At 47.1% G+C, this 24,869-nt stretch overlaps 3 protein-coding genes and 1 long non-coding RNA gene across 8 annotated transcripts; 1 reads left to right on the top strand and 3 right to left on the bottom strand.

The window, feature by feature from the left end:
* Positions 1 to 11,690: 11,690 nt before the first annotated feature.
* On the top strand, positions 11,691 to 18,210 carry LOC123103709 (dihydrolipoyllysine-residue acetyltransferase component 4 of pyruvate dehydrogenase complex, chloroplastic). Its single transcript, XM_044525384.1, has 6 exons — positions 11,691 to 12,777; positions 12,890 to 13,081; positions 13,187 to 13,274; positions 13,352 to 13,422; positions 13,535 to 13,618; positions 17,890 to 18,210. Exons 1-6 carry the CDS (start codon positions 11,926 to 11,928, stop codon positions 17,992 to 17,994), a joined length of 1,392 nt encoding a protein of 463 aa, XP_044381319.1. The 5' UTR covers positions 11,691 to 11,925; the 3' UTR covers positions 17,995 to 18,210.
* Positions 14,427 to 17,309, bottom strand: LOC123103711 (uncharacterized). 4 transcript variants are annotated; one of them, XR_006449943.1, is made up of 4 exons: positions 16,875 to 17,309; positions 16,723 to 16,795; positions 16,477 to 16,630; positions 14,427 to 15,777 (listed from the first exon to the last, which is right to left on the bottom strand). It is a non-coding gene; the product is annotated as an uncharacterized lncRNA (long non-coding RNA). The 4 variants fall into 4 exon arrangements; XR_006449941.1 differs by having other exon boundaries at positions 14,427 to 15,757; XR_006449942.1 differs by lacking the exon at positions 16,723 to 16,795.
* A 44-nt stretch (positions 18,211 to 18,254) lies between the features above and the next one.
* On the bottom strand, positions 18,255 to 19,138 carry LOC123103710 (heavy metal-associated isoprenylated plant protein 25). 2 transcript variants are annotated; one of them, XM_044525385.1, is made up of 3 exons: positions 18,874 to 19,071; positions 18,712 to 18,796; positions 18,255 to 18,625 (listed from the first exon to the last, which is right to left on the bottom strand). In XM_044525385.1, exons 1-3 carry the CDS (start codon positions 18,883 to 18,885, stop codon positions 18,432 to 18,434), a joined length of 291 nt encoding a protein of 96 aa, XP_044381320.1. In that variant the 5' UTR covers positions 18,886 to 19,071; the 3' UTR covers positions 18,255 to 18,431. The 2 variants fall into 2 exon arrangements, with proteins under 2 accessions (XP_044381320.1, XP_044381321.1); XM_044525386.1 differs by having other exon boundaries at positions 18,298 to 18,625; positions 18,712 to 18,793; positions 18,874 to 19,138.
* A 1,074-nt stretch (positions 19,139 to 20,212) lies between these two features.
* Positions 20,213 to 24,489, bottom strand: LOC123107035 (uncharacterized). Its single transcript, XM_044529045.1, has 6 exons — positions 23,992 to 24,489; positions 23,209 to 23,267; positions 22,864 to 22,992; positions 21,494 to 22,747; positions 21,190 to 21,406; positions 20,213 to 21,064 (listed from the first exon to the last, which is right to left on the bottom strand). The coding sequence occupies exons 1-6, from the start codon at positions 24,362 to 24,364 to the stop codon at positions 20,385 to 20,387; spliced, it is 2,712 nt and encodes a 903-aa protein (XP_044384980.1). The 5' UTR covers positions 24,365 to 24,489; the 3' UTR covers positions 20,213 to 20,384.
* Positions 24,490 to 24,869: the final 380 nt, after the last annotated feature.

Below are 24,869 nucleotides of genomic sequence, written 5' to 3'. Positions count from 1 at the left end.
TTGCCCCGCTGTGCCTTGCTGCTCCCCCTCGCGCTGTGCTTGCCCGACCGTTGCCGCCTACAGTTTAGCGCCACTGCTTGTACTGCTGTTGTTGCTCGCGTACTGCAGCTGCTCACGAACTGCCCCTGCTATGCTACTGCTGCTGCCCGTTGCTCTGCAGATGATGCTAGTCGTTGCCGTTGTTTAGTTGCTGCTGCTCAGTTGCTTCTACTGCTACCGCTGCAGGCCATAGCCATGGCCAATCGCTGCTATGTGTGTGTGAGTGCGTTCTGTGTGTGTGCGCCATGCGTGTGGACGACCCTTGTTTAAATTAGTACTTGTAGGGCGCTACTAGGCGCCGGTGCGCCGGCCAGGATTTGGGCCGGTCGTACGTATGCCGTACGATTAGCCTGTTTTAAACCGCTCGATCTGTAACTTCTCCACCCCGCTTCGTAAGAAGAGAAAGAGGGAAAAATGCATCGTTGACTCTGCCGCCATCCCGTCTCCCACAGCCCGCGTTGCTCGTGGCTCGCCGCACATCTGCCATAGCCTGCATCGCCGGTGGCTCGCGGTGGCCGCCGGTCGCCGCCCTCGCCGCCGGTCGCCGGCTTCCTCATCGTCGTCTCATGTCTTCCTCGTTGGATCCATGCATGCAGCAACCTTCCCCGGGGATGCAGCTCCCTCACTGCCGATGGCAGCACCGGTGGGATGGCCGTAGCGCCGGTCGCCGGTCGCAACACCCCGAGGATGAGCTCACGAAAAAGCACTCTCCTTTAGGTTTGCTGGTGGCAACAAAAATGTCCACGGTAATAGCAAAAAAATGTGATGTTTCCAACAAAAAAAGCTCGTCGGTGCCGCCACCCGTCACCATTGTAGCAAAATTTATTGCCGGTTGTAGCTTTGTGATTGTAGGTTGTAGCAAAAATGAGAAGAGGTTCTAGTACAAAATTAAATGTAGCAAAAATCCTCGCGGCGACGGCACCACCATCCTCTTGAATTGCAGCAAAATTAAAAAACGGGTTCCAGCAAAAATCTTAAGAGGTTCCAACAAAAAAAGCATGGCAGGCACCGCCATCGCCACCAAACAACCATCTTCGCCCACTGCAGCGAAGTCAAATGATGGTTCCAGCAAAAAACAAAAATGGTTCCAGGGTTTATGTAGCAAAAAAATCATGGCAGCAACACAACATCATCTCTCTCAGTTTGTAGCAAAAACGAAAGAAGATTCCAGCAAAAAAAGAAGTGGTTCCAGCAAAAAAATTGATGCAGCAAAAAAAACCATGGCGGCCACCGCCGTTGCCGCCCACCACCATCGTCAGCGGCGAATCCCCCAGCCGGTCCCGAGCACCGCACCTCATCGGTGCCGCACGCAACGACGCCCCACCCCCCTCTTTGCACGCGCGGTGGTGGGGCCTCCCAAAATAGCGCCTATTTGCGGGGATGCTGCTGCGGGATGGACGGCGGGCAGGCTGGCGTGGGATCAACGGCGGCCATCACCGGCAAGAACTGTTCTGAAGGCTGCCGCAGGGGAACAAGAGGTGAGGAGATAAAAGGAAAGAACAGCGGCGAATGAATGGATAGGAGCGATCGTGGGGATAAGGGAAATATTTAAGCGGTGTTGTGTGGCCCCATTGCCAGCGTGGATGCGTCCGGCCGAGCGTTCGGCCGGCGCACCGGCTCTAAACATTTACCTATGGTTTAGCTAGTACGTATTAATTTGTGTTAAAATAGTCTAGTAGTAGATGACATGTAGGCCTCATTAAATAAGTTAGTTTTTTTTTCTAAATAGTCCATGACATGTGGGCCACACCTATCCTTTTGACTAGCCAAGTTGACTTAGTCAACTTGAATTATTGTTAAATCTAAATATTTCAGAAAATGAAATAGACTTTAGAAATTTATATAAATTAAACCGTAACTCGGATGAAAATGCTTTCTACATGAAAGTTGCTCAGAACGACGAGACGAACCTGGATACGCAGCCTGTTCGTCCGCCACGCATCCCTAGCATAGCGAACACGCAACTTTCCCCCCGATTCATCTGTCCAAAAACGCGAAACACCGGGGATATTTTCCCGGATGTTTCCTCCCTTCACCAGTACCACCTCATACCGCGGTATAACACCCTTAGCACCACGTATTGTCTTGCCATGCATATGTTTGCTTGTATTTACTGTTTCTTCCCCCTCTCCTCTCCGGCAGACCCCGAGACCGCCGCCGGCGACCCCCAGTTCGACTACGGTGTCGACGACCCCTCCTTCTTGCCGGAGCAACCAGGCAAGCCCCCCCCCCCCCATTTGATCACCAGATATCGCCTACTCTTCTCTCTACTGCTTGCATTAGAGTAGTGTAGCATGTTACTGTTTTTCGTTAATCCTACTCTGATGCATAGCCTGTCATTGTTGCTACAACTGTTGATGCCTTACCTGCAATCCTAAATGCTTAGTATAGGATGCTAGATTATCATCAGTGGCCCTACATTCTTGTCAGTCTGTCATGCTATACTATCGGTCCGTGATCACGTCGGGTGTTGATCACGGGTAAATACATAGATATATACATTCTATACAGGTGGTGACTAAAGTTGGGTCGGCTCGTTGAGTACCCGCAAGTGATTCTGATGTGGGGGCTGAAGGGGCAGGTGGCTCCATCCAGGTAGTGGTGGGCCTGAGTTCCCGACGGCCCTCGACTGTTACTTTGAGGCGAAGCGACAGGGCAGGTTGAGACCACCTAGGAGAGAGGTGGGCCTGGCCCTGGTCGGCGTCCGCGGTTATTTTTAAATAACACGCTTAACGAGATCTTGGTATTTGATCTGAGTCTAGCCACTGGCCTATACGCACTAACCAACTACGCGGGGATAGTTATGGGCACTCGACGTCATGGTATCAGCCGAAGCCTTCGTGACATCAGCGACTGAGTGGCGGGCGCCGGGTTGGACTGGAATGCCTGCTCTTGTATAAGGGAGGCTAGGTCTACTCATCGGCCGCGTACGCAACGTGCAGGTGTGCAATGGGCGATGGGCCCAGACCCCTGCGCCATAGGATTTAGACCGGCGTGCTGACCTCTCTGTTGTGCCTAGGTAGGGCTGCGACGTGTTGATCTTCCGAGGCCGGGCATGACCCAGACAAGTGTGTCCGGACAAAGGGGATCGAGCGTGTTGGGAAATGTGGTGCACCCCTGCAGGGAAGTTAATCTATTCGAATAGCCGTGATCTTCGGTAACAGAACGGCTTGGAGTCGTACCTTGACCTTATGACAACTAGAACCGGATACTTAATAAAACACACCCTTTCAAGTGCCAGATACAACCCACTGGTCGCTCTCTAACAGGGCGACGAGGAGAGGATCATCGGGTAGGATTATGCTATGCGATGTTACTTGGTGAACTTACCATCTACTCTCTTCTTCTGCTGCAAGACGGAGGTTACCAGAAGCATAGTCTTCGATAGGACTAGCTATCCCCCTCTTATTTTGGCATCCTGAAGTTCAATCCACATATGCTACCCTTTTCCATTTGATACCAATGCATACATATGTAGTGTAGCTCCTTGCTTGCGAGTACTTTGGATGAGTACTCACGGTTGCTTTGCTCCCTCTTTTTCCCCTTTCTATACCCGATTGCTGCGACCAGACGATGGAGACCAGGAGCCAGACGCCACCGTCGACGATGACTGTTGCTACTCTGGAAGTGCCTACTACTACGTGCAGGCCACTGACGACGACCAGGAGTGGTTTAGGAGGATCCCAGGCAGGAGGCCTGCGCCTCTTTCGATCTGTATCCCAGTTTGTGCTAGCCTTCTTAAGGCAAACTTGTTTAACTTATGTCTGTACTCAGATATTGTTGCTTCCGCTGACTCGTCTATGATCGAGCTCTTGTATTCGAGCCCTCGAGGCCCCTGGCTTGTAATATGATGCTTGTATGACTTATTTTATTGGTAGAGTTGTGTTGTGATATCTTCCCGTGAGTCCCTGATCTTGATCGTACATGTTTGCGCGTATGATTAGTGTATGATTGAATCGGGGGCATCACAGATATGCTCCAAAGCCCTCAACTACTTTCTCACATCCACATATGACCTAAACCAAAAGTCAAACTCGGCCCCACCGATTCTTTCTATCCGACGCCACTGAGTTCAGATGTCATAGCCACTGCCACAAACCCTAGGCAAATCGGTCTCACCGATAGGGATCTCGGCCTCACCGAAATGGGATTGTAATCTCTCTGTTTCTCTTCGTAACGTTTCGGTCCCACCGAGATTGCAATGTAAACTCTCTGTTTCCCTTTCGTAACATTTCGGTCTCACCGAAATGAGCGAATCGGTCCCACCGAGTTTACCTGACCAACTCTTTGGTTGGCTTATTACCAAAATCGGTCTCACCGAGTTTGTGTAATCGGTCTCACCGATACTACTTATGCCCTAACCCTAACCATATCGGTCCTACCGAGTTGCATGTCGGTCCCACCAAAAATCTTAATGGTCACTAGATTTGCTGAATCGGTCCGACCGAGTTTACCAATTCGGTCCCACCGAGATTGGCAAGTTGTGTGTAACGGTTAGATTTTATGTGGAGGCTATATATACCCCTCCACCACCTCTTCATTCGAGCCATCAGAACGAACCTACACTTCCAACTTACCTTTTCTGAGAGAGAGCCACCTACACTTGTGTTGAGGCCAAGATATTCCATTCCTACCATATGAATCTTGATCTCTAGCATTCCCCAAGTTGCTTTCCACTCAAATCTTCTTTCCACCAAATCCATATCCTGTGAGAGAGAGTTGAGTGTTGGGGAGACTATCATTTGAAGCACAAGAGCAAGGAGTTCATCATCAACACACCATTTGTTACTTCTTGGAGAGTGGTGTCTCCTAGATTGGCTAGGTGTCACTTGGGAGCCTCCGACAAGATTGTGGAGTTGAACCAAGGAGTTTGTAAGGGCAAGGAGATCGCCTACTTCGTGAAGATCTACCGTTAGTGAGGCAAGTCCTTCGTGGGCGACGGCCATGGTGGAATAGACAAGGTTGCTTCTTCGTGGACCCTTCGTGGGTGGAACCCTCCGTGGACTCATGCAACCGTTACCCTTCGTGGGTTGAAGTCTCCATCAACGTGGATGTACGATAGCACCACCTATCAGAACCATGACAAAAACATCCATGTCTCCTATTGCGTTTGAATCCTTCAAACCCTTCCCTTTACATTCTTGCAAGTTGCATGCTTTACTTCCGCTGCTCATATACTCTTTGCATGCTTGCTTGAATTGTGTTAAGATTGCTTGACTTGTCCAAAGTTGCTAAAACCTGCCAAGAACTAAAATTGGGAAAAGGATAAGTTTTATTTGGTCAAGTAGTCTAATCACCCCCCTGTAGACATACTTTTGATCCTACATATACCTTAGCATGATTCTGGTAAGGGAGTACAATAGTGATCTAGGAGTAGATCACTGGACAACGGTTAAAATTATCCTTAGAGGACTAAGGAAATATTTCTCGGTTATGGAGGTGATAAAAGAGTTCGTCGTAAAGAGTTACGTCGATGCAAGCTTTTTACGTCGATCTACTGGATACATATTGAAAGTGGGAGCAATTAGCTAGAGTAGCTCCATGCATAGCTAGAGTAGCTCCATGCAGACCCGTAGACTAAACTTCTCTCACAAGCAAAACATGATCGCTCTTTGGGTGTTAATCACATAGCGATGTGAACTAGATTATTGACTCTAGTAAACCCTTTGGGTTTTAGTCACATGGAGATGTGAACTAATCACATAAAGATGTGAACTAGATTATTGACTCTAGTGCAAGTCGAAGACTGAAGGAAATATGCCCTGGAGGCAATAATAAAGTTATTATTTATTTCCTTATATCATGATAAATGTTTATTATTCATGCTAGAATTGTATTAACCCGAAACTTAGTACATGTGTGAATACATAGACAAACAGAGTGCCACTAGCATGCCTCTACATGACTAGCTCGTTGAATCAAAGATGGTTAAGTTTCCTAGCCATAGACATGAGTTGTCATTTGATTAACGGGATCACATCATTAGAGAATGATGTGATTTACTTGACCCATTCCGTTAGCTTAGCATTTGATCGTTTAGTATATTGCTATTGCTTTCTTCATCACTTATACATGTTCCTATGACTATGAGATTATGCAACTCCCGAATACCGGAGGAACACTTCGTGTGCTACCAAACGTCACAACGTAACTGGGTGATTATAAAGGTGCTCTACAGGTTTCTCCGATGGTACTTGTTGAGTTGGCATAGATGGAGATTAGGATTTGTCACTCCGATTGTCGGAGAGGTATCTCTGGGCCCTCTCGGTAATGCACATCACTATAAGCCTTGCAAGCATTGTAACTAATGAGTTAGTTACAGGATGATGTATTACAGAACGAGTAAAGAGACTTGCCGGTAACGAGATTGAACTAGGTATTGAGATACCAACAATCGAATCTCGGGCAAGTAACATATAGATGACAAAGGGAACAACATATGTTGTTATGCGGTTTGACCGATAAAGATCTTCGTAGAATATGTGGGAGCCAATATGAGCATCCAGGTTCCTCTATTGGTTAGTGACCGGAGGCATGTCTCGGTCATGTATACATAGTTCTCGAACCCGTAGGGTCAGCACGCTTAAAGTTATGTGACGATCGGTATTATGAGTTTTTCTGTTTTGATGTACCGAAGGTAGTTCGGAGTCCCGAATATGATCACGGACATGACGAGGAGTCTCGAAATGGTCGAGACATAAAGATCGATATATTGGACGACTATGTTCGGACACCGGAAGTGTTTCGGGAGGTTTCAGACATATACCGGAGTACCGGGGGGTTACCGGAAGCCCCCGGGGAGTATATTGGGCCTACTGGGCCCTAGTGGGAGAAGAGGAGGGGCGGCCAGGGCAGCCGCGCCCCCCTCGCCCTCTAGTCCGAATTGGACAAGGAGGGGGGTGGCGCCCCCTTTCCTTCTGTTCTTCTCTCCCTTCCTTCTCCTCTCCTACTCCTACTTGGAAGGGGGAAGTCCTACTCCCGGTGGGAGTAGGACTCCTCATGGGGCGCGCCATAGGAGGCCAGCCCCTCCCCCTCCTCCACTCCTTTATATACGGGGAGGGGGCACCCCTTGGAGACACAACAATTGATCATTGATCTCTTAGCCGTGTGCGGTGCCCCCCTCCACCATAATCCACCTCAGTCATATCATAGCGGTGCTTAGGCAAAGCTCTGCGTCGGTAGCTTCATCAACACCGTCACCACGCCGTCATGCTGACAAAGCTCTTCCCGGAAGCACTACTGGATTGTGAGTTCGCGGGACGTCACCGAGCTGAACGTGTGCTGAACGCGGAGGTGCCGTACGTTTGGTACTGAGGATCGGTCGATTGTGAAGACGTACGACTACATCAACCGCGTTGTCATAACGCTTCCGCTTACGGTCTATGAGGGTACATAGACGACACTCTCCCCTCTCGTTGCTATGCATCACCATGATCTTGCGTGTGCGTAGGATTTTTTTTGAAATTACTACGTTTCCCAACAATTGTGCTCTCCGTGTCGCGCAAGCATGAGGGATTCCCGCTGTAGGGTGTTGCAATACGTTCATGATTCCCTTATAGTGGGTTTCTTGAGTGACAGAAGCATAAACCCGAGTAAGGGGGTTGTTGCGTATGGGATAAAGGGGACTTGATGCTTTAATGCTATGGTTGGGTTTTACCTTAATGATCTTTAGTAGTTGCAGATGCTTGCTAGAGTTCCAATCATAAGTGCATATGATCCAAGAAGAGAAAGTATGTTAGCTTATGCCTCTCCCTCATATGAAATTGCAATGACGACTATCGGTCTTGTTAACAATTGCCTAAGACAATTTCGCACACCGATCCACCATTATTCCACACTCGCTATTTATAATATTTAGTAATATATTCTAACTTTATGATAACAACACCTACTTTTATATTTTATCTCGCTAATACCATGCAAAGTTATCCTCTTCATACCCACAACGTAGTTTTATTTCTCGTTTCTAGTTGGAAGCAAACGTTCGGTGTACGTAGCGTCGTATCAGTGGCAGATAGGACTTGAGAGAATATTGATCTTACCTTTAGCTCCTTGTGGGTTCGACACTCCATACTTATCACTTCCACCATTGGGAATTGCTACGATGATTCCCTTCACTTGGGGATTATCACCCGCGAGTTGATGTGAAAGTCAGGCAGGCCCGTAGAGCACCCGCGAGTTTTCTACGAGGCACGACCGGGCATTCTGGGCCCTTGCCATAAGTCCACGAGACGGGGCGACATGTTCACATTATCGTGAGTCTCTGCTCATCTCCGCGACCCCCAATGCACTAACATGTTTGGGTATTTGTTCTGAGTTGGCCTCTGGCCTTTACACACTAACCACCACACGAGAATAGTTATGGGCCTCGGCGTTGTGGTATCAGCCGAAGCTTTGTCAGACGTCCAGTTCAGCATTGCGGCACGGCTGGGCCGGCACCCCAGAGGTGGAGCCTGGTCAGCCCTGCTCGCAACGACTCGGAGTGCAACAGGCGATGGGCCCAAGACCCCGGAGTGTTTAGGATGTAGACCGGCGGGGACCTCTCTCTTGAGCCTAGGTAGGGTTGCGACGTGTTGATCTTCCGAGGCCGGGCATTGACTCAGAAAAGTGTGTCTGGCCAGAGTAATCAAGCGTGTTGGGTAATGTGGTGCACCCCTGCAGGGAAGTTATCTATTCGAATATCGTGTCCATGGTAATGGACGTTCAGACTTGTATCCTGATCTATTACAACTAGAACTGGTTACTTGAGACATGTGATGGATATGTGGCTCCGGGATTGCTTTCTCGCGGGGAGACAATGAAGGATCTCTGGGCGTTATTGCTACAACATGCTTGTTAAATATAAAATGCTATTCTTTACTCTTCTACATGCTGCAAGATGCTTGGAGTTGCTTGAAGATGCTAGTCTTCGACAGGCTAGGCCTTCCCCTCTATTTTGGCATTCTGCAGTTCAGTCCACAGTACAACCCTTCCGTTTGATACCAATGTATACTTAGTATAGATCTGATGCTTGCGAGTACTTTGGATGAGTACTCATGGTTGCTTTGCTACCCCTTCCCTCCGTATTTCTTCTTTCCGGTTGTTGCAACCAGATGGTGGATCCCAGGAGCCAGATGCCACCCCAGTCGACTACTACTACCCGGATGGTGCCTACTACTACGTGGAGACTGCCGATGACCAGGAGTAGTTAGGAGGTCCCAGGCAAGAGCCCTTGCCTCTTCGATCATGTTGCTTTTGTGCTAGCCTTCTTAAGGCATCCTTGTTTAACTTATGTCTGTACTCAGATATTGTTGCTCCCGCTAACTTTTGTGTATCAAGCTTTTATATTCAAGCCCTCTAGGCTCCTGGCTTGTAATATTAAGCTTGTATTATTTTGATTTGTGTCTAGAGTTGTGTTGTGATATCTACCCATGAGTCCTTGATCTTGATTGTACACATTTGCATGTACGATTAGTGTACGGTCCAATTAGAGGCATCACGCCAAAAGAAAGAATAGTCTCCTCGTAAGAAGCCTACATTTGATGATATACTGGACAAGTCATGTGCCCTCCATAGCAGAGAAGTGAATGACACATCCAAGCATACAACGAGGCAGTTCCGGGTGTTGAAGAAAATTCAATCAAAGAAGACATCGTCTACTGACAGTGAAGGTGAAGGTGATGCAGTTGCCAAAGATTCAGTGATGCGCTGCCCTAGGGAGAAACAGGTGCTCCCCAATCTCTCTCCCACCTTCATATGTCGTCGTCGCCCCAATATTCTCGGCGCTCCTCCCTCCCCTCTTGCAACAAGCTCACGCGTGACGCCTCCGTCATTGCTACACGGCCATGCTGCTGCAGTGAGTGGGGCCGAAGCCTATGAGGTCACCGGTCATCAGCCATGACATGCGAGCTCATGGGTGGGCGGTGGCGAGGAGTGTTGTGAGCTCACACGACCACGACGATGTCGTGCTGCGGCCAGTGGGGACCATGTGTTGCGACCGCGTGCCGCGAACCCCAACTAGCGATTTTGCGACCATCCATTTGAGAAGTTACGACCCCTAGCCGAATATGTTGCATCCGACCGACCAACCACCAGCAACAGGAGCTACGCCCGACGATGGCAGGTGGTGCAAGTTGAGCGACCCATGCTAGTGATGGGCATGCCACCAGCGAGATGGTGGTGCTGCGAACAATGCCACCCGATGCTTGCAAGCGAGCGAGGGGCGCCTCAACAAAGGAAGAGAGAACGAGCGCTACACCGACGCCGAGGAAGTAGTTGCTATAATTTCTTTTCCACATGCAATTAGATGGTCACAACCAAGGCAATCGGACGGTGTGCATGATGACCTATCGATCACTCGAATAGATCGACCAATGTAGAACACCTAATGTGGAAAACGAGGGCCCCCAAACCTAAACGACCATGCTCGATCTGGGTCGTGGAAGTTCCATCGCACAATTAGCCGAGCAAAATTGTCTCAAAAAAAAGCCGAGCAAAATTCTATCTGCCATGGTCCCCGTCTGGGGTGCTCCTATATGCCGCCTGTGTGCGTCTAATCGTTGCAACTTCGCTGAAGCGACGCGCACACGGGCCGGCCCAATCATCTCGCTGTGAGCAAAAAATCGACAAAAGAAGAAGCGCGTGCGTAGGATCAAACCGATGACCTCATCCTGGAATCCAGTGAGGCTAACCAGCTGAGATAGCTACCACGAATGTTTTACATGCAGCGCCAATCTTAAAGTAGAACGTACGGGGCAAATCCTCTAAAAAAATGTTCAACATTTTTATAATATACGTTGAATAAATTTTAAAATACAGTGAGCGTTTTTGTAAAAAAAAATACTGAACACAAATTAAATACTAAACTGGACATTTTATGGGTATATGTTAAACATTTTTTTAATTTATGATGAACAAAACTTCAATACGCAATGAACATTTTCTAAATATACGTTGAACAATTTAATAATATACAATGAATATTTTTTTAATACACAATGAACATTTTCTAATATAAGTTGAACAATTTAATAATATACAATGAACATTTTTTAATACATAATGAACATTTTCTAATATACATTAAACAATTTAATAATACACAATGAACATTTTTGTAATACACAATGAACATTTTTATAGTGCAAGGTGGACTATGTCATAATATACGATGAGCATTTTCTTAATACATTGAAGATTTTTGTAACACACGGTGAACATTTTATATAAATACGTAATAATAAGAAGAAGAACAGAAACAGAAAATAAAAAAGGTAACGTAAAATAAAGAAAATGAAAGGACAAAAAGGAATCAAAACAGAAAAATAAAAAACCGGAACAAAACAACTGAAACCGGCCAAAACAGTGAAAAAACTGAAAGCAAAAAAACCATAGAAGAAAAACGAAAAAAAAAACCCGCAAGAAACAAGGAAAACAGCAGCGAACGAAATCCGTACGCGGGCCGGCCCAAGTGGCGACTTGCTTCAGCGAAGGCTCCTCCTTTTGACGCCTGCGGGCGTCAAATAGGATTTGCCCCCCGTCTGGACCGGGAGATCATGATCTGACGGCACCAGGAGAGCCCACGCATTGCGGAAAGGGGTGCCACTTGTCCATGTCTTGACCGCGAGATCACGATCAGACGGCATCTAGAGAGCCCACGTATTACGGAACTAACTGGCAGAGTCGTACCGTCTGGTTTGGTTCGCGGTTGCCTTCACCGAATGACAACACCTCCCCCCTCACGCCACCGCCGCCGCCGCCGCGCTCGCTCGCCGGATTCCGCCGCATTTTCCCCCGGCCCGAGCCCTCCTCGCCCCGTCCCACAGTCTCACTGCTGCGGCAAGCTCCTTCTCATTCCAAATTTCGCCACGACGAGCTGACATCGGTGATTGACCCCACCCGCGGGCCATGGCGTCGCTGGCTTCTCTCTCCATCTACACCGTGCCTGGGCGCGCAGGCCGTGCGGAGTCCGTTAAAGCCCCTCGCCGTCGGCGTATGGCGGTGGTGCGGGCGAAGGTGCGCGAGATCTTCATGCCTGCGCTGAGCTCGACGATGACGGAGGGCAAGATCGTCTCCTGGACGACCGCCGAGGGAGACCGCGTCTCCAAGGGCGACCCCGTGGTGGTCGTCGAGTCCGACAAGGCCGACATGGATGTGGAGACCTTCCACGACGGCATCATCGCCGCCGTCCTCGTCCCGGCCGGTGGGACCGCCCCCGTCGGCGCCCCCATCGCCCTCCTCGCGGAGTCAGAGGAGGATGTCGCCTTCGCGCAGGCGCGTGCCCAGGCCCTATCCAAGGCCCAGGGCGAAGAAACCCCTCCTCCCCATGCTGCCGCCACGGCTCCACCTACCATGGCTCCTGCTCCGGCAACAGTGACCGCGCCCACGAATGGCATCGCTACGCCTCATGCCAAGAAGCTCGCGAAGCAGCACAGAGTGGACATCTCCAATGTTGTCGGCACCGGGCCAAACGGCCGCATCACCGCGGCTGACGTTGAGGCAGTCGTTGGCATCCAGCCAAAGCCAAAGGCCGCTCCACCTCCACCCCCTGCAGCTCGCTCTGCGCCTCCGGCTGGCATACCATTAGTAGCTGCAGTCCGACAACCAGCAGTGCTTCCTCCGGTGCCTGGCGCGACTGTGGTACCATTCACATCGATGCAATCGGCGGTGAGCAGGAACATGGTGGAGAGCTTGTCAGTGCCAACGTTCCGAGTTGGGTATGCCATCAAGACCGATAAGCTTGATGCACTCTATGAGAAGGTATCGTTGCGATGAACCTTTGACAAAATATTGAATTGCACAGCTAGATTCTTGAGATACCGCTCAAGTTTTCATGTGTGCAGTGACAGTTTGATTAAAATGGATTGTGCAGGTTAAGTTGAAAGGGGTTACAAAAACATTGTTGCTGGTGAAAGCGGCAGGCATGGCACTCGCTCAGCACCCAGTTGTGAATGCCAGCTGCAGGGATGGAAAGAGCTTCAGTTACAACAGTAGTATCAACATCGCGGTGGCGGTTGCCATCGAGGGTGGCCTTCTTACGCCTGTATTAGAGGATGTTGATAAGGTATATGCTTATTGCGATAGCTGTCTTTTCTATTAAGAAATGCAACATTTAGCATGTCTGTAAATCAATTAAAAGCCTCAAAAAAAATGCAAATTAACATTGCAGTCAGATATATATCTGCTCGCGCAAAAATGGAGAGCCCTGCTCAAGAAGACGCGCATGAAGCAGCTCCAACCAAGTGAATACAGCTCAGGTAAGGAACTTGTGTCTTATTTTGACATTTAGTTTTTCACTGGAACTGTGCTTACATGGAGATCTGCTGTTGTATAGGGACGTTTTCGCTGTCCAATCTGGGTATGTTTGGGGTAGATAGATTTGATGCAATCCTTCCACCTGGTCAGGTGAGTTATTTTCCTGATCTCTGCTCGGTCAGTATGAATTGCAGATAAATTGCATCTGTGCAACATAAGAACCAACAACTAAGAACCACTATATATAAATTGCTCGATCCAGGGGGCTATCATGGCTGTTGGAGCATCGAGACCTACTGTTATAGCTGACAAGAATGGTTTCTTCAGTATCAAGAACGAAATGCTGGTTAGTTTGCTTTTCAGTTTTTAATTTGCATATATCAAAGCTGACTGGTTAGTACTAAATGCATGCATTCAACAGATATTAATGCGTGTGAACCCCTAGTGTATGTTGCTGAAATACATTATCATATACTCCCTCTGTTCCTAAATATTTGTCTTTTTAGAGGTTTTAAATGATGACTACATACGGAGCAAAATGAATGAATCTATACTCTAAAATATGCCTATATACATCCGTATGTGGTGATCATTTGAAATCTCTAGAAAGACAAATATTTAGAAATGGAGGGAGTATAATATGCAGGCATGATAAGCATGTAAACTTGGTTGATTATGTATGAGGTCTGTAGTGACATAAGAGTAATAGCAAAAATGCCCGTGCGTTGCTACGGGGCATATTTAATCTAGTTGTTCAACACCAATCGTCTCTAATGTAATAATGATGATGCAAAACATCCATCATGACATAACCTTGGTATATGCAGTTTAGCCTAACTTCTCTTAAATCATTAAATCGACAGGAAATGGGAGTGCTCTTTCTGAGTGCCACAATCAATGATGTAGAAATCGCATTTTACACAAACAGAAGGCACAATAATGTATTGACCATAATGATAAGCAACATATGAAGGTGCTTACCCTAGCATTCTTGTTGGGAAACCATCATTACCATTGATGGAACCTATAATTAAAGAACAATGTAGCTGTCCTATCTCAAGCCGCCCAAAGAGCTAGCTTCAAAGCTATAGATGCCTGCAACTTTCATTGATCTCAGCGCAGAATGAGAAGGTAGTAAAGAACATTTACATATGTTGTTGCATTGTCATTTTGATGAATTGCATTGAACAAAATAATACAATACCAAAGGTAGACGTTACACATTGCCCTGACCACCATGTATAAATGAGTTGGCTACTTATTTTAGGATACAGGACCCAGAATAAAAGGAGAAATATCTCAATATATGCGGCTAATATCTCAAGTGTTTCTGACCGTGTTTCACTACATCCATGTGCACCAGCTACCTCTGTAGAAGGAAACACGCTCCTTGTGTACCAGTTGTTTCTGTAGAAGGAAGTACTTCAATTAAAACAGATCCCAACAATGCGCAGGTCGATCCATCTTTGAGCTGAAATAGAAAAGAGGATAGCCTTCTTAGTAATAACTGTAATATATGTTTGGACAGACATGCTGGGAAATATCTCTTAGACAAAAAGGATAAGGGAAGACTGAAATAAAACAATACCGAAGTGTGCCTTCGGCTACATCATCTCAGCTACAAATTTATTAAGCAGAAAGTTAGATGAATGTTCAAATGACTGTTCATGTGAGAACATACTACCAAGAATTAGAGCACACCAGGGCATAAGAATTTTGAATACATTTCAAATCAGAAAGAAAAGATGCAGGCTCGTCCCTTCAGGATTTAAGTCAACTATATAACCAAGATCGCTGGCTTACACCTTACTTGTGTAGAGAAGAAAAACTCCTTCGCTTATAGGTCCGTAGTTAACCTCACATAAATAGCTTGCACACTTGCTAAATATTGTAGCAAATAACAGGATACAAACCATACATAGACAAATTAACTCTTATTTTATTTGTGTGATTATACAAACTAACAAACACCCATGGTCCTGTGAATAACTTTTTATTTCATATTGTATTTACAACTGAAAAAACGTGTAAAATTAGTATTGCATCAACAATAATAGTATAAGCTTATTAATTGTAAGTTAGATTATCTATTCCTGTAAATTTTCACATCAAGTACTGCATCTTCCTTTTGCTATCCATAGTTGTGAGTTGGGATCACCTACCTCCAGATTTAGATTTTTTTTCGCAACCTTTTTCAACAAAAAGTTGTAAGCAGACATGTCCTGGTTGGATAGAGATCCAGATAGCTCCCTCTCCAACTGGACGGTGGTGTTTCCAACAATTTTGGATTCATTCAGGAAGCATTCCTCAGTTGTTCATTATTAGTTCAAGTTACAAGACATTTCATGTTAATTAGCTGGAAAAACATTTACCTTAAGGTCTGCATAGCTGGCCTGAACATCTATCATCCCAAGGCTGCACTATAATAGCTCAACAGTTCTCACTTCTAGAACTGTATGTTCCTTTGAGTAGTTGGATTGTGTAGCTACAGACAAAAATGAGTATCTGCTGAATGTTAATATATTGTAGGTTTATAACCTAAGGCATATTGTTATAAAAAATCAATAAAACCGGTGGGAAGGGGAACACACATGCAAGGTGGGGAGGTGGAGATGAAATGAACGAAACGGCATACATATTTCCCTTTAATAGTAGCCTAAAAGATCACTTGAACTTGTATCCCAAATAGAGAAGACATGAGTATCAGACGGAACCCCTAAATCAACATCTATTGTTTGTCTATAAATCCGTAACGTCTATCTTCTACTAAGATCCAAAAGCAACCTTGGCTTATCCAAACTGAAATTAGGGGAAATTTTATTTGTCAAATATGAAAGAAGAGAACAACATTCTTATAATATTAAGACTTTGTTAGAGAAGAAAAGAAAGAAGATTAGTGTGCCCCCTGTTATGATCAAGTTATCAGCTAACCACCACTAATATCATAGTTTGAATTTTACTCTGCTCTAACAGTGAGAAAAACTATAACTACAGTAAGCAGGAAAATAATTGGCACACCAAATTCCTCTAAAAAATTTGCACACCAGGAGGGAAGAGCTAAAAACTTGAGACATGAAAAAAATATCAAATCCTATTGAATCATATTTATGAATTAACTGTACCAATCTATGGCTACATATAAATAGAATAGCTAGAAAGCACAGCAGATTGTACAGTTCAAAGGTGGAGTGGTCTAGGAACAACCTCATGGCTGCCGCTGCACTGCCAAGGTTGTTTCCACGCTTGCAGCTACCAAGGACGATGTCAAAACAGGAGGTCGCGTTAGATTAGGCACCCGTGGCCGCGGTTGCAGATGGACAGCTGCTGTATCTGCGCTCCTTCCTGAACACCACAACATCTGCAGTTTTCACCAACATCTATGATTATTTGCAAGAGCATTATAGCACAAATCAAACTGGTTCGTGGTAGTCTCTGAATGAACAAACTAACAGTCAGTTGTTGCATCCACACGAGTACTGCCATCTATCCTTCCGATGCCCCATCCACGCACACAGTAAGAAACCTAAATAATTATTTGTGATTGGGACGTTGCTGTTGGAGACGGTTAGCTCAACTAATAGTGAAGGTTCAATTGAACATACCTGGTGGGGGAGGTTGATGTGCCTGCGTGATTGCTCTCCCCGTGGTGGCCTGTGAGATTCCAATGAGCTGACCATAGACCTCCCTCTGCACTAACCGATGCGCCTCCCACTGCACTTCACCCTCGGCCTCCCTGCCTAGCCAGCCTCGTCCTCCTCCCTGTCTTCGGCAGCCGTGGGATGGAGAGGTGTTGCCGAGAGCAGTTTGGACGGCTATGGGGGTGGCGATTTGGACGGCGGTGGTGGCGGCGGCATAGGGCGGCGGCGCGGACGGCGATGGGGGCCGAGTAGAGGGTCTTCCCTTGACCTTCGAGGCACCGGCGCCGGCGGCGGAGGGGGTGGGCAGGGGCTATGGGTTAGGTCATCGCAGGGGTGGAGAGGAGACGGATCACCGCACGGGGACAGGAGCGGGCCGAAGAGCACGGGGTTAGGGCAGGCCGAAATAGGCCCAATGCAGTGATGCTATTCGCGAGGTTCCTATTTTTAACGAACCGTTTTTTAACTATTGATTATTATGGATGGCATGGTGGGTAATTATTTGCAATTTTTAGGGTTAACTTAACGACGGTGAGCGGGCGGGCAGAAGCACTATTTGCTTTATTATTATATATATATATATATATAATATAATTAGGAAAAGATTTCTGCTTCATGCCACAGCTAAATATGGCTGCAGGATGTTCTGTTTACCTGAGCTGGTTTCTAATTGGTAAAGTTTTGTTTGCTTCTATAACTGCAAGCGCGTTTTGGTTTGGGACATCATCACATAAAATGTGCTTTGTGGCAGTTATCAAGAAATACTGCTTGCCTCATGATTCTGTCCAGACTGTACATTCTCAGTGCTAACCTACAAATGCCGTGTTTATTGTGAATTTTTCCTAAGATCGTACTTCATGGTATTATACATGCAGCTTTTAGACCTCTAAACCTTCACTTGCAACACCACATTTATAGAATTAACAAAATCCTAGTAAAATGCAGCTCAGGACCCTAACTAAGTTGCTCATAACCTTTTCAGGTCAATGTTACTGCTGATCACAGGATTATATATGGCGCTGACTTGGCAGCATTTCTGCAAACATTTGCAAAGATTGCCGAGGACCCTGAGAGCTTAACACTGTAGAAGAGAAGTTCCTCGGAAGCGTGTACGTGATTTATCTGGTCCAATTGGACCATGATACGAATAATGTTATGGAGAATTCGCGAAGGCGTTGAAATTGTAGAATAGCCACAGATATACTCCTCTTTTTTGGATGTAGATACCCTGATTCATCAAACTATGAATAATTCTACACTCTTTGGGGTGTTAATAATGCAAAAGATCTTTACATTGAGAATAGCTTGTTTGTGGCTTGGATGATGCTGGTTAGCAAGAAATCAAGATTAAGCAGGCCGCCAGTGGTGAAGTTCACTCAAACAAGTCATAAGAGGACTACAGATCAAAATGATGATTTCATAAGCTCGCACACAAGAAGGTGGGTAAATCCTCCTGAAAGTGTCAGGTCAAGAAGCTAATACAAGCAGCATCCGAGTGCTCTGCTGGTGCATACAAGGTGGGTTTCAGTTTGAGGGCATCTGCCCGCCGCCGGCGCCCTGCTCGTCGGCGCCCCCCGGCCCTGCGGCCTCCCTGAGCTCCAATATCTCGACGCGCCGGTTGGTCCGCTTCCTGATCTTGATGGCCACGTCCTGCGGGCTGAAGGCGCCCCAGACGCTCACCCGGCCGTGCTTCCGGTCGATCAGGTGGCTCTCCAGCTCTGTCATTTTTGTTTCAGATAACAACACAGAGCAAGACACGCAGCAACTTGAGAGGTCTGTGGAAAGAGGAGGACGTGCTACGTACCTTGCATCTGGAGCAGCGCCCTCCTGATCTTCTGGTAGCACCCGTTGCAGTCTATGCTCATCCGCAGGGTCATGCAGTAGAACTGCTGCAGAGCACAGGAGACACAGAGTAAGAGACACACACCACGTCAGTGTTGCTGCTGCTGCCTTCCTAGGCACATACCCTGTAGTCCATGAAGACGACGATACTGCTCTTCCTCTGCGGTGGCGGAGCAGCCGCGTCGACTGACCGGAGAAAGCTTGGGGTTCCGGGGAACAGAAGTTGTGAGGAAAGCAAGGAACCTTAGGTGCAGAAAGTGGGGAGTTAGCGCTGCTTAAGAGCCTCTTTTTATGGCCACCCGCTTCTTCGTTTCCTCGTGGGCTCGACGTGTGCTGTCAGAATCCGATTCTGCTTCCCACATTGTTCCTTTGCTATCTGTTCTTCGGATCTTTATAAGTTGCCGGTAGGACCTGCAAACATGCTCCGGATATCTATTTTATAATTTTTGGATCGGCAAAAAGATCTGCATACGAGATACCTACCTGTAGGCTTGTGGATATATATTCTTCCACGCTGTAGCTTGTACTTAACAGTTTACCTTTACGCCTCAGACCCATATGCAGGGAGAGGTAGCGAACTACCCAGTGTTTAAAAAAAGAGATGAAAATCTGGAAAAATCATGGCCAAAAAACGAACGAAGATGACGGATGGATATGTCAGCGAGAAGAACCTAGGGAAAGCCTACGCAAAATCTATGTGAAGATATCCGAGCTTTTTTTTATCAATCTTAGGCCCTGTTTGGTTCGGCTGTGGATTTCTAAAAGTAGCTGTCAAAAATCTGCTGTGAAAAAACAGCTGTGAAAAATCTGATGTGAAAAAGATGTAGGTCATTTGACAAACCAGTTAATACAGTTTTTTTAGATTTTGGCCCGCAGCGAAATCAGATTTTGAAAAGCACGTCCTAGGCTGCTTCCGCTTTTGGTTCAGATTTTGGCAGCGAATTTCTGGAATCGGATTCTGCTGGGTTCGCCCTTTGGTTCAGATTATGCTGCGCAGCAGCGAAATCCGTTGATAAAAGCTGAACCAAACAGGGCCTTAACTCTGCCAGTCTTGTGTGCGCTTAGAATCCAGAGTTCATCTTTACAAGCTGAAACGAGGATCATCATGCGCTGATAACGATGGAAAGTTGAAGGCCACCAGACTATGTAGCCGGCTAGTTTGACCCTGCCAGTTTCACCAGGTGATTAATATGCAGTAAGGAAAACAGCGACCCAGTGAAGTAGTAAGACCAGCGACCCAGTGAAGTAGTAAGACCAGAATTTGCTGTCCAGACAGTGAAAACTGGTCTCAACCTGCAGTATGTTTGGGCAGGATCAGATTCCTGGGCCAGTTTGGGGGGCATGATGATATATACACCGTGTGGTGTATTTCAGGAAGATAGAAAAAAACAAGAATATTTTCTTAGTTGAAAAAACAAGAATTTATGACAACTAGACAGACACCAAACATGAAGAGCAAAACATACGACGAATGTCTCCTCTTATTTGAAGTTCAGAAAGCACAAACAACTATGTGCCTAGAATGGAAATAAAAAGCACGCACAAACACGATAGGCGAATGCACGAAATGTCTGAGAAATAACAGTTCATGAATGGAAAGTTGAGGCCAGACTTTATCATATCCTGCCACCAGCTTCAGTCATCTAGGGTCAGGTCGATCACCTCCGATTTGTCCATGGCGACGGCAGGAGCCTCTGCGTTGGTGACGCAAATCTCCTCCCTGGGCACCGGCTTCACCGGCGCAGCGCCTCCACTGGCGCCTCCCTGGCTGCCGCTGCCCTCCATAGACCCCATTTTCTTCACGCCAGAAGATTTCGCAGCCTTGCCCTCGCGTTCAGCGCAATTGAGGCCGTCAGAGTTTGCAGGATCAACCCAGCACCGCTTGGCATCAGCTGAGCTGCCGCCGTGGGACATGCCATCTCCCTCCGCCGCGACTGGTTTTGCAGCTTCATTAGCAGTACCTTTGATCTTTTTGGCATGCTCCTCCAGCCTTTTTTCCTCGAAAGAGTAGCCCTGAGCCAGGAACCTCTTCCGTGGAGGAGCAGAGTTTGCAGGTTCATCGTCACCTTCCTCCAGAGGCTGCACTAGTTCTGCAGTTGGTGCTGCCAGCTCTGCGGCTGCGGCGGCCGCCGTCTGGCTAGACTGCTCATCCATCTTTTGAGCCTTCTGTTTCGAAGATCTCTCACCACCCTTCAGGTCAAGGGTTATCTTGGCTGCAACATCCTTTCTTGCATCTAGAGGAATCCATTGCTCCTCATGCCACTCAAATGACTTTCGCAGACACTCCACTTGGAGCTCCACAAGTCTCCCCTCCCCTGGAAATTTTGGCAAGCATGCAATGTATCAGGAAGAGCTCCAGTCCAATGTGCTAAGTACCAACTGGATATATACTACTATTAACTGCTAGCTAGGTGATCAAGAGAGTAGGCAGGCAGTTCACCTTGGAGATAAACTTGGACGTGGCCAGCAGTCTCCTGCTGCAACACGATCCCCTCCCACCATCCGCCCTTCAGCCGCGCGTCGACGATGACCCCGACAGCCACCGGAGACTCGATCTTCCTGTAGTGTCTTGGGAGGTGTGGGCGAAGCATGGGCCTTTTAGTAAGGCGTATGCTCAAGTGGTCAGGTTCCGCAATTCTTGCAACTTTGAGAGATTCCTGGAAAACAAAAAAACTCATGTTGAGTACATACATCATCATCATCAACACATGCAGGATACCAGAGAAAGAAGAGGAAGGACCAACCCTGAGCTGTCCCTTGCCCTCGGAATTCAGAATGTCTTGGTACCGCACCCTGACCTTGTTATCTTTCTCCCTCCTACTGAGTACCACACATTTGAACCAACAACCCCTCACGCTGCTGTCTTGGGACAGGGCTTCAAGACGGCAGCCGGGCTGGAACATCTTCTCAGGGTTCAGCATGGTTGACGCATCATTGACTGCTACATTACACGTACTAGTACCACTTGGGGGCGGCTGATTATGCGCGATGGTCTGACAGTTCACCACGCTACGGGGAACGACACTGCTTTTGACGATCTGGCCAATGGTGGTGCTCTGTGGAGTCGCGCTGCATGGAGGGGGCATCTCCTTTTGCTTCTCCATGGTTTTGTTGTCATCGATAACAGTGCTGGAAGTGGAAGCAATTGCGCTGCATGGAGGAGGCTTCTGCTTCTCCATGTTTTTGTCATTGATAACAGAGCTGGAATTGGAAGGAGTTGTGCTGCATGGAGGGGGCATCTCCTTCTGCTTCTCCATGGTTTTGTTGTCATCGATAACAGTGCTGGAAGTGGAAGTAGTTGCGCTGCATGGAGGAGGCTTCTGCTTCTCCATGGTTTTGTCATTGATAACAGAGCCGGAACTGGAAGGAGTTGTGCTGCATGCAGGGGCCTTCTCCTTCTGCTTCTCCATGGTTTTGCCACCGATAACAACGCTGGAAGGAGTTACGCTGCATGGAGGGGGCTTCTGCTTCTGTGTATCCATGGTTTTGTCACCGGTAACAGTGCTGGAAGAACCAACATGATTCTTGGCGGCCAGACCAGTAATGGAAGCTTTACCATTGTTATTAGGTGGCTTGGCCTGCACCACCGTCGAGGAGGATGCGGCAACAATTTCCTTCACTATCTCCTGGTTTGCATATCCTTGGAGTTGCGCGATGTCAAAGGGCTCGACGGTGCCATCATCGATGCACCGACGACATACATAGGGCTGCCAGCTACTGCTCCCTCCATTTATTTTCTTGAACATCTCAAAGTGTTGTGGATTTAGGACCGCTGCCACCCCCTCCACAAATTCAACCCTCAGATCTTGCAGCCCATATCCAAAGAAGATCTCCCTACAATAAAGATCTGGGGGCAATGCAACACCGTGCTCACCATCAGGTTCCTCAAACCATCGTACCAGCACCATGTTCTTAGCACTGCCATCTTCGTACATATCTTCCACATATGCAACATGGCTCTCTCTCCCTCCACTCTTGATAAACACAAAATCATGAACCTACCAAGACATATAGTGCACGACACAATTAATAATAGATGTAAACCAAGATATATAGATCCGTCCGTATGTGAAAACAAACCAAGAAAACAAGGGGGCCATTGATGAACACGTACCGAAATTCTCATTCCCTCTCGGCAAAAGGATTTGTAGTGCTTGCGACGTTGATCAAGATGGCGCAATTTGCATATCCATGTGAACCCTTCTTTATTTTCCCCGGCAGTAGAGAGTGTTGAGGGGGTATCCTGGATGAACAAATACATCAATTTTTTTGAACACCACCTTACATTAATTAACCATCGCAAAACTTACAATCGTTCGATACAAAATTCACCACACAGCGCGGTACATCATTAACAAGACTACCATCAGATCTATTGTCAAAACTAAACTTTGCTATTAGATGAGCCACCACATTGAGAGGAAGCATTTCTCAGGAAGACGCTTGAGATTGTATGTACCTTAGATGCACCGTCATGGTAGTCGGGACAAGTCAATCCAAAGGCTCCATACGGGGGATCTACAAAGACGACAACAATGGAAGGCAAGTTAGGGGATTTCTATCCACATCATATTGGCCTCACAAGACAAACACAAGAGGAAACACATAAGTTAACCAAACACTAATCTAAAAAAAAGTTAACCAAACACAAAAGGAAGTAAACGCATAAACCAGATCTAGCAAATTAACAAACACATACATCAGGAATTAAACAAGCCAAGATAGATCACATATAGGGAGGTGAATGAGAAAAGGAGTAGATCTAGAAGATTAGACAAAAGATCTTTAACAATAAATTACTGGTCGTCTTGACAAAAAGGAGTAGATCTATTAGATTAGACAAAAGATATCCCAAAGTACTGCTAATAAAGGAAGGGGATAGAAGGAGAGCACTACAAGATGGTCATGGATATCATCCCCCTTGTACTGAATCTTGGCACCGAACAAAAACGTAACGAAACATGAGTAGAAACTGATCTGGCTGGACATAGGAGCAGCTTGTGTATTAACGCTAAAAGGCTCCTAAACATTCAGATCTAAACATTAGAAACACAAGAAAAAATAAGATCGGATCTTGTGTTCGAGATGTAAACCCCTACTAAACACTGACCAAACATTGATATCAGTTGTTAGAGATGCATGGTAAAAATTCTAGCGGCCTGATCTGTTAGCTTAATCATGTATGGTACAAAAACCACCAAAAAATTCACCACTAAGGCATGAAAAAAGGAGCACGTAGTACCTGAGACGAGCGAGGTGAGCCAGTCCATGACCTCTTTCCTAGACTTCCACCTGATCTGGGTGATCTCCAACACCAGCGTCACCACCCTAGCGGACGCCGACCCAGACTCGAGCGACGTCCGGAGGGATTGCAGGAACTGCAAGTCCGCCGAGTACGCTATGTTACCAGGTCCCCAATACTTACCCACCACCGCTAGATCCCTCTCACTCTTACCGCCGTCCTGGGGCGGCGCGTAGAGGAGGAAGTAGCACACCTTGCGCTCCTCGCCGTCGCCGCCCTCCAGCACGATCTCCTCCCACCCAACCCACTCCCTCACTGCCATCTTAGCATTACTCTCGTCCACCACAGCAGCCGGATAGTGCGAGCTACTCATGGCCTTCTCACCTGGATGGTGGTGGACGATAGCGAAAGGGGGAACCAGCGGAGGGTGGAGGATGCTTCAAACAGGTGGGGGCCAGGGCCAGGGGGCTCGTTAGGGACTACTATTTCTGGACCGAATTGTTGTTCCTGTGAACACACTGTTCGAGAGATGGGGTCTTGGGGGATTTTATAGGAGGAAATGCGAGTGATTTTTCACGGAGAGTGTCCTCAAGTTATGAGGATTTCCACTTTGAGTGAAGCTTGCCGAGAGCTAGGAAGTGGCAGTTTAGTCCTGCCTCAAAAAATGTGGCAGTTTGGTCCTCATTCTATTGGGTAGTCCTGTCCAAGGGCTCCGATCGTTTTGCATCCATGGTGAAAATGGCGAGCATGCTATGTGATAGTGGGGGGGGGGTGTGGAGTGGGGGGTTGACAGGGCACTGATACATCGACTGAAGGTGTAGTGTATTCTAGAGTACCAAGAGAGGACAAAATGCTTATAAAAAGTAATGAAAGGAGCG

Source organism: Triticum aestivum, chromosome 5A, assembly GCF_018294505.1.
Source record: "Triticum aestivum cultivar Chinese Spring chromosome 5A, IWGSC CS RefSeq v2.1, whole genome shotgun sequence".
NCBI classification, from domain to species: Eukaryota; Viridiplantae; Streptophyta; class Magnoliopsida; order Poales; family Poaceae; genus Triticum; species Triticum aestivum.
This window is presented reverse-complemented; position numbering and strand designations above follow the sequence as displayed.